The sequence below is a fragment of the Spinacia oleracea genome, chromosome 6, assembly GCF_020520425.1.
Source record: "Spinacia oleracea cultivar Varoflay chromosome 6, BTI_SOV_V1, whole genome shotgun sequence".
NCBI lineage: Eukaryota > Viridiplantae > Streptophyta > Magnoliopsida > Caryophyllales > Amaranthaceae > Spinacia > Spinacia oleracea.
In genome coordinates, this window is record NC_079492.1 from 101,839,157 (window position 1) to 101,845,639 (window position 6,483).

A 6,483-nucleotide genomic window follows, 5' to 3' on the forward strand; every position below is an offset into this window, starting at 1 on the left:
TAAATTTAAATCGAAAAGGGTCGGAAGACAAATATTCGAAAAATTAAAGCTTTATGCATGATTATACACAATTTCATTTTACAATTCCCATTTGATATTGTGAGAGTTTCTAATATTGTACTTCGTATTCGGTTGTCAAAACAAAAAGAACGTAGAAATTGTATATGGTTCATTTTTTTTATATATTGGTTGATCACATTTGGTCTCGCTGTTAACTTCTCTTTCTTTTCGATGGTAGTTGTCCCTCGAGCCGTTCATAATCAAAATATAAAAATCAGAGAGAGAAAGTTTATTTTCTAATAAGAGCGCATTAGAGGTGATACAAAGTGAGAGGAATACGTAGTACTATTCTATTATAGAATAGAGATAATATGTAATCTCGCACGCGAATGCGTGCATATAAGACTAGTAATATATATCTAAGGTCATCCAGGTAAACAAAGGGGAAAGGTCATCCAGGTAAGTAGTAGAGTACAAGCGATTCTTCAGCTGAGGGCAAGAAGAAATAAACATGACTACAGAACAACATGAATGCTCAATAAATTCTTCAGCTAACCAAAATTTCCACTTCAAATATTATACTTGAGCTTTCACAGAAATATTTTACACTAATGCTCAGAGATATAAGCAACCGGGTTGCCATTGCCGCTATAACCAAGATTACATGATGTGAACTTAGAAGGGTTCCTAGTGTTAAATACACAGCATAATGCTGCAAATAACACTTGTTTTGGAGTATTATTAATTTAGTCAGAAGGGGCCAGGGGACTGGAACCCAACAGTTATTTTAGCTAATATTTGGTTGCTACCCACCTGATTCAGAGATGGGTTCGGTCAAGTACCGAACCAGGTAACCCAGATCAAGCTGCCCCATTTTTATAGGAAGCTCTGTCCCTGTTAGCACGCAAAGAAAAAAAAACAAAAAGAAAAGAAAATGCACACTCCCTACGCAGGCATTATCCTGTTCAGGTTCAAAGGGACTTTCTCAGCCTGTCTCGCCAGCATCTTCCGCCAAAACAGACCGAGATGCTGTAGCTGAGACAGACACCCCTGGTGCCTTTCTCACGTCAATAAAATGTATAACGTATATGAAAAAAACCAAAAAAAAAAACAAACACTCTAGATTGAAATAAAACCAACCAAAAGAAAGGAGTTTCATTGTTGCCATAGTTCCAAACAAGCAATATGAATGAACTAGTCTATTCTTTATTTGTACATCAACCTTGAACTTACCACCTCAGAGAAAAAGTCCACGAATATATTAATCTGCATCCACTGAGGCTTCAAGGAGGGCTAAGCTAAGCTCAGCTCAGCTATGCCACTGCCTCCACTTATTTCTACCTGCAAATTCATCATCACGAGATTAATGGATTAATCACAGTCCTCTTCATAATTGGAGGTAATCAGGGTTCATGGACTATTTGTTTTACCTCTTCAAAGACTCTACGTAACTCTGAGGCAAGTAGATCTCACCCCCGGCTTCACCATGTTGTTCTCCACTGATAGTTTTCTTAGCAGCCAGAAACTGAGCACTCATAGCTTCCATCCCTTCCCTTACAGCTTCCTCAGCATCACCATAACCATGTTCCTCAGCATACTTGCGTACATCTTCAGTTATCTTCATAGAGCAGAATTTAGGCCCACACATAGAACAAAAATGTGCTACCTTGGCACCCTCTGATGGCAAGGTTTCATCATGGAAGGACATGGCAGTCATAGGGTCAAGTGATAGGGCAAACTGGTCCAACCATCTGAACTCAAATCTTGCTTTGCTCAATGCATCATCCCATTCTTGAGCATGCGGATGACATTTAGCCAGATCAGCAGCATGAGCAGCAATTTTGTATGCTATTACCCCAGCTTTCACGTCATCCCTATTTGGCAATCCAAGATGTTCTTTTGGTGTCACATAGCATAAAAGTGCAGTACCAAGAGCTCCAATATTGGCCGCACCAATGGCCGAGGTTATGTGATCATAACCAGGTGCAATATCAGTTGTTAGTGGACCAAGTGTGTAAAAGGGAGCTTCATTACACCATTCCAGCTGTTTTTGCATGTTTTCAGGAATCTTGTGCATTGGAACGTGTCCAGGGCCCTCATTCATCACCTAAAGTCACATCAATACCCAATATGTAAAACGACAATCAAAAGTGAAGTTTACATTCTTCATAATGAAGAAAAAGCATAGTAAAGAAACTAAACTAAAGCAAATATTATAGGCTTGTACCTGCACATCTTTTTTCCAGGCTCGTCGTGTTAGTTCTCCTTGAGTTAAGAGCTCCGCAAATTGGGCAGTGTCATTGGCGTCATAGATTGACCCAGGCCTGAGGCCATCCCCAATTGATAATGCTATATCATATTGGTTGCAGATATCGAGAATTTCATCCCAATGTTCATAAGCAAAATTCTCCTTATGGTAAGCTAAACACCACTTTGCATGAATGGATCCTCCACGTGATACAATCCCGGTCATGCGCTTAGCTGTTAGAGGGATATACCTTAGTAGAACACCTGCATGGATGGTGAAGTAATCAACACCTTGCTCTGCTTGTTCGATCAAGGTTTCCCTGAAAACCTCCCAGTTGAGATTCTCAGCAATGCCATTCACCTTCTCAAGTGCTTGGTAAATAGGAACTGTACCAACTGGTACAGGAGAATTGCGTAGGATCCACTCACGGGTCTCATGAATATGCCGACCTGTTGACAGATCCATGATTGTGTCTGCACCCCACATTGTTGCCCATTGAAGTTTATGGACTTCCTCTTCAATTGAACTGACAACAGCAGAATTTCCAATGTTTGCATTAACTTTTACCAAAAAGTTTCTTCCAACTATCATAGGTTCCAACTCTAAATGCTTCTTGTTGGAAGGGATAATTGCACGTCCACGGGCAACCTCTGACCTCACAAATTCAGGATCAAGGTTCTCACGAGCAGCACAGAACAGCATTTCTTCAGTTATCATTCCCTGCTTAGCGTAGAACATTTGGGTGTATCGCGGTAGACCTAACTTCTCCCTCCTGTCAATCCAATCCTTTCGTAGTTTGGGGAGTCCTGTTTTATAATTGCATAAATAACCAAGCAAGTTAGACGCCAAATTGATTCAATCTGCATTTAAGCTAGGCTGCTGAAGACAAGGCTCATAAAACAAGAATGATCTCAATAGCCTCCCCCAAATTCAAACATATGAATGAGATGGGATAAAAAAGCTCTATAATTTCTTGTCAAACAAATAATTACCAAGGATATTGCATGCTACCGTTCTATAAAAATGTAGCCAAAAAAGGAACCAAAGGTTCAAGCAATGAAAAAAGTTATAACTAGAATCAGACCAAGTTAGATCATGCCACAGGCTCACAAGTAATGGGATATAGAAAGAATCGAGGCAATACCCCGACAGGGGGAATACACAAACAAAAGACTCGTCTTCCACTATTTTAGAACATTTTGTGTAAACACCTTTTGAGATTAATGTCGTGAGAAAGGAGAGGAAAGGGATTCCTACCAATCTGTGGACTAATATTCTGAGGGCCACTGGTGTCATAGGTGTCAAAATGGGGTTCATCCCCAGATAGATGGATGCGCCGAAAGGGAACCTTGAGAACATGACCTGATTCCTCATGAATAGCTTCCCTGAATACATATTGTACACAACAAAAATTATGCAATAGAGACAAGGGTAAATCTGCAAGCAAACTAAAAGAACACTTACAGCATAGACATAAACATGCAGTCCGAAACAATAAAAAGAAATTATGACAATTTTTTGTACTACATAGAATAAATTATGCAATCAAGATATCATGTATTCGTAACAATGAAATATGTAAAATTCACGTGAAAAAGCAATAAAAGATTTGTTCTGATGAAAATATGATTCAGTTTTGACAATGGCTAGTCTACTATGTGAAACTAGAATTATGGAGTTCAAGAATAACATCCAATTACCTGCATTCTTTTGTGCTCTTTGGGAAACATTGTTCAAAGGATGGGAGTGGAAGAAAGTCAGGAGCAGAAGGGTCGACTGTATGCTTATTTTGTTTAGTTCTATTTGTATTTGTGGTTGGTGGATCAAAGGTCAAAGTGGCCTGAGGACCTGAACTCAAGGCGCTAGGATGGAATTCCTTGCTGTGAGAAACTGCAGCATTTCCCAGCATATCAAATCTAGGCAAGAAAGAAGTCTTGGGCAGCATTGATTGCGCAGAATGGTTGTCATTCTTGCACCAAATTGTCGTCAAAGTAGCATGAAGTGACGCCATTCCTGACAATTATGAGATTATGCATCAAAGTCAAAGCAGTGATATAAAAGTACGTATAACCGAAGATGGAAAGTCCCAATATTATACTCGGCTCAATTTCACAGCAAAAGGCAGTAATTTTTGAGGTGAAATTGCAAGGGACAAGAAAGAATCTTAAACAAATAGGCAAGCTGAAAATAACTCAAAGTGACCCTTTCCAACTGGAAACTTCAGAAATTAGATTACTTCAAATAGGTTAATAACTCAGAAGGCCAGTTAGCCTTATATTGCTAAGGCGCACTATAAGGAACCATACAGGTAATGAGCGATAATAAATGATTTCCTTTTATTATTCAAATACCTATATAGTGAGGTCAAGTTCTTCAGAGTTAAGAATACAGCGAATCTAAATGCAAATATTAGCAAAGGGGAAGACTGAAGAGACAGCTTGCAGATGGTCTATTCTTTATTTTTCCACGGGTATAGCCGTATTGCCCATATAGGCTGTGCACATGCCATCTTCTCTATACTCGATGAAATACCAAATAATAAGTCAGTGTTTATGTAAAAGGAGATATTAGGGATAAACACAAATCAAACAGGAGACAGACAAAAGTTCATCAACATATCCTGGTTTTGATAAAGGGAATCAACTCAAATACTCGATTGTATAATCAAAGGTGGGTTTGATAAATGGAATCAACTCGAATAACTCGGTGGTACGGTCAAAGGTGGTAACATAGAGTCTCTTAAAGTAAAACCAGTTTAGTTCTGCCAAACTAATATATTCAGGGATCACAATGGAGCATTTGTGTTGATACTAAATTCAGAAACTCAGATTTAATTTGAATTGTTCATACTTAATGCTACTCCCACCATCTGAAAATAAAATTCTTGTCACATTATCCCATCCTTCGCCATTTAAGGATATAACATATGAGATGACTACTCGTTTTGTTTCTACTAGTACAATTTACCATCATCATTCCATTTTAAACAAAAGAATATTGTGATGTGAAATTTTACTTCTTCCAAGAAAATCAACATTTTTTTTAAGTTGATTTCCTTAAAAGAAGTGAAATTCTTCCTTGAATTTATCCTTTGCCGTGATCATAAACCATCACTGTGATAGGAAAGGTGTCAACTTTTTCCGGACATCCTAAATTTTGAATGCGGCTATTATATCCGGGCCAGAACCTTTTCCCGGTCATATTCTAATCGACTGTGCATCAATCAATAATTCATTTAAAGGGGAATTCAGTCAGAAGCACCTCAATTGTGAAAGATCCATTAATTATATCTTCAATTGTTTGATTCATTAGCATAACACAACAATAAAAATTCAAGCTTTTCATAAACAACCCACCTCATTTCTAAATTACCCAATGACAGATACTTTTTTTTTTAATGAAAATTGTTGATGAATTTGATAATTCTATGGCATAACATCAGAATTGCTAAAAATAAATTTAAAAAAGAACGTAAATTTGCAATCAACATAACAATTCAGAAAATCGTCATTTCATATGAAAATTTCATCAGCCTTTTGCATGCATGTATTCATTAAATTAATAATAACAAAAATAATAATTTAAAATTGAGATTACCTCACCGAAATCGAGGATAGAGAAAGAGAAGGTCTCAGAGAAGAGAAAGGGTAACTGGGTAAGTGCCGAGTGACAGTAGTGAAGTTTACAAGAAGAAGATTGTAGAAATCTCGTGATTACGAGACTTTTTATTTATTTATTATTATTAATAAGTTTCAAGTTTATTTATAACAAACCCCTTAAAACAAGTATGGAGTAAGATAAAATAAAATATAAATAATAAATAAAAAGCTGAGGAGAAAGATAAAGAAAAGTTATAAAGGGCCACTTTTTAAAATTCAAAAATTTATAATTGACTCTAAAATTCAAAAATGATTTCGTAGCAAAAAGTAATGTAGACGAAATTTGATATCTTATTGTGATATTGTTGATATGTCAAACTTTTTCTTATCAAAATTATAAGAGATTGAACAAAAAAAAATTTACGAAATTATATATCAAAATAGGAATAATTTATTATAGGTATAAAGAGAGTCACAAAACACAAATAATAATCTCATATTATTAATAAATAATTTTATACTTTTAGTATAAATTACCTCACAATTTTAACCAATTAAATTAGTTGACATACAATATACATTAGTATTAAGATGATAAGTTGATAACTAATCGGTGTAAAAGAGGGCATGACATAA

General features: G+C 36.4%; 1 protein-coding gene across 4 annotated transcripts; it reads right to left on the reverse strand.

The window, feature by feature from the left end:
- Positions 1–534: 534 nt before the first annotated feature.
- Positions 535–6,019, reverse strand: LOC110793158 (phosphomethylpyrimidine synthase, chloroplastic). 4 transcript variants are annotated; one of them, XR_002534629.2, is made up of 7 exons: positions 5,846–6,006; positions 3,949–4,261; positions 3,506–3,633; positions 2,228–3,054; positions 1,431–2,107; positions 1,234–1,341; positions 535–1,050 (listed from the first exon to the last, which is right to left on the reverse strand). XR_002534629.2 is itself a non-coding variant. In XM_021997999.2 (6 exons), exons 2-6 carry the CDS (start codon positions 4,257–4,259, stop codon positions 1,338–1,340), a joined length of 1,947 nt encoding a protein of 648 aa, XP_021853691.1. In that variant the 5' UTR covers positions 4,260–4,261; positions 5,846–6,019; the 3' UTR covers positions 1,105–1,337. The 4 variants fall into 4 exon arrangements, 3 of the variants coding, with proteins under 3 accessions (XP_021853691.1, XP_021853693.1, XP_021853692.1); XM_021997999.2 differs by lacking the exon at positions 535–1,050 and having other exon boundaries at positions 1,105–1,341; positions 5,846–6,019; XM_021998001.2 differs by lacking the exon at positions 535–1,050 and having other exon boundaries at positions 1,105–1,341; positions 5,851–5,992.
- Between the last annotated feature and the right edge of the window lie 464 nt (positions 6,020–6,483).

What these genes read in the sequence shown, in the direction of transcription:
- LOC110793158 (XM_021997999.2), bottom strand. Translation starts at nt 4,259, where the DNA reads ATGGCGTCACTTCATGCTACTTTGACGACAATTTGGTGCAAGAATGAC. An exon ending in AAGAGCACAAAAGAATGCAG is followed by an intron (nt 3,634 to 3,948) that starts GTAATTGGATGT and finishes ATATGTATTCAG; the next exon opens with GGAAGCTATTCATGAGGAAT. An exon ending in GAATATTAGTCCACAGATTG is followed by an intron (nt 3,055 to 3,505) that starts GTAGGAATCCCT and finishes ATTATAAAACAG; the next exon opens with GACTCCCCAAACTACGAAAG.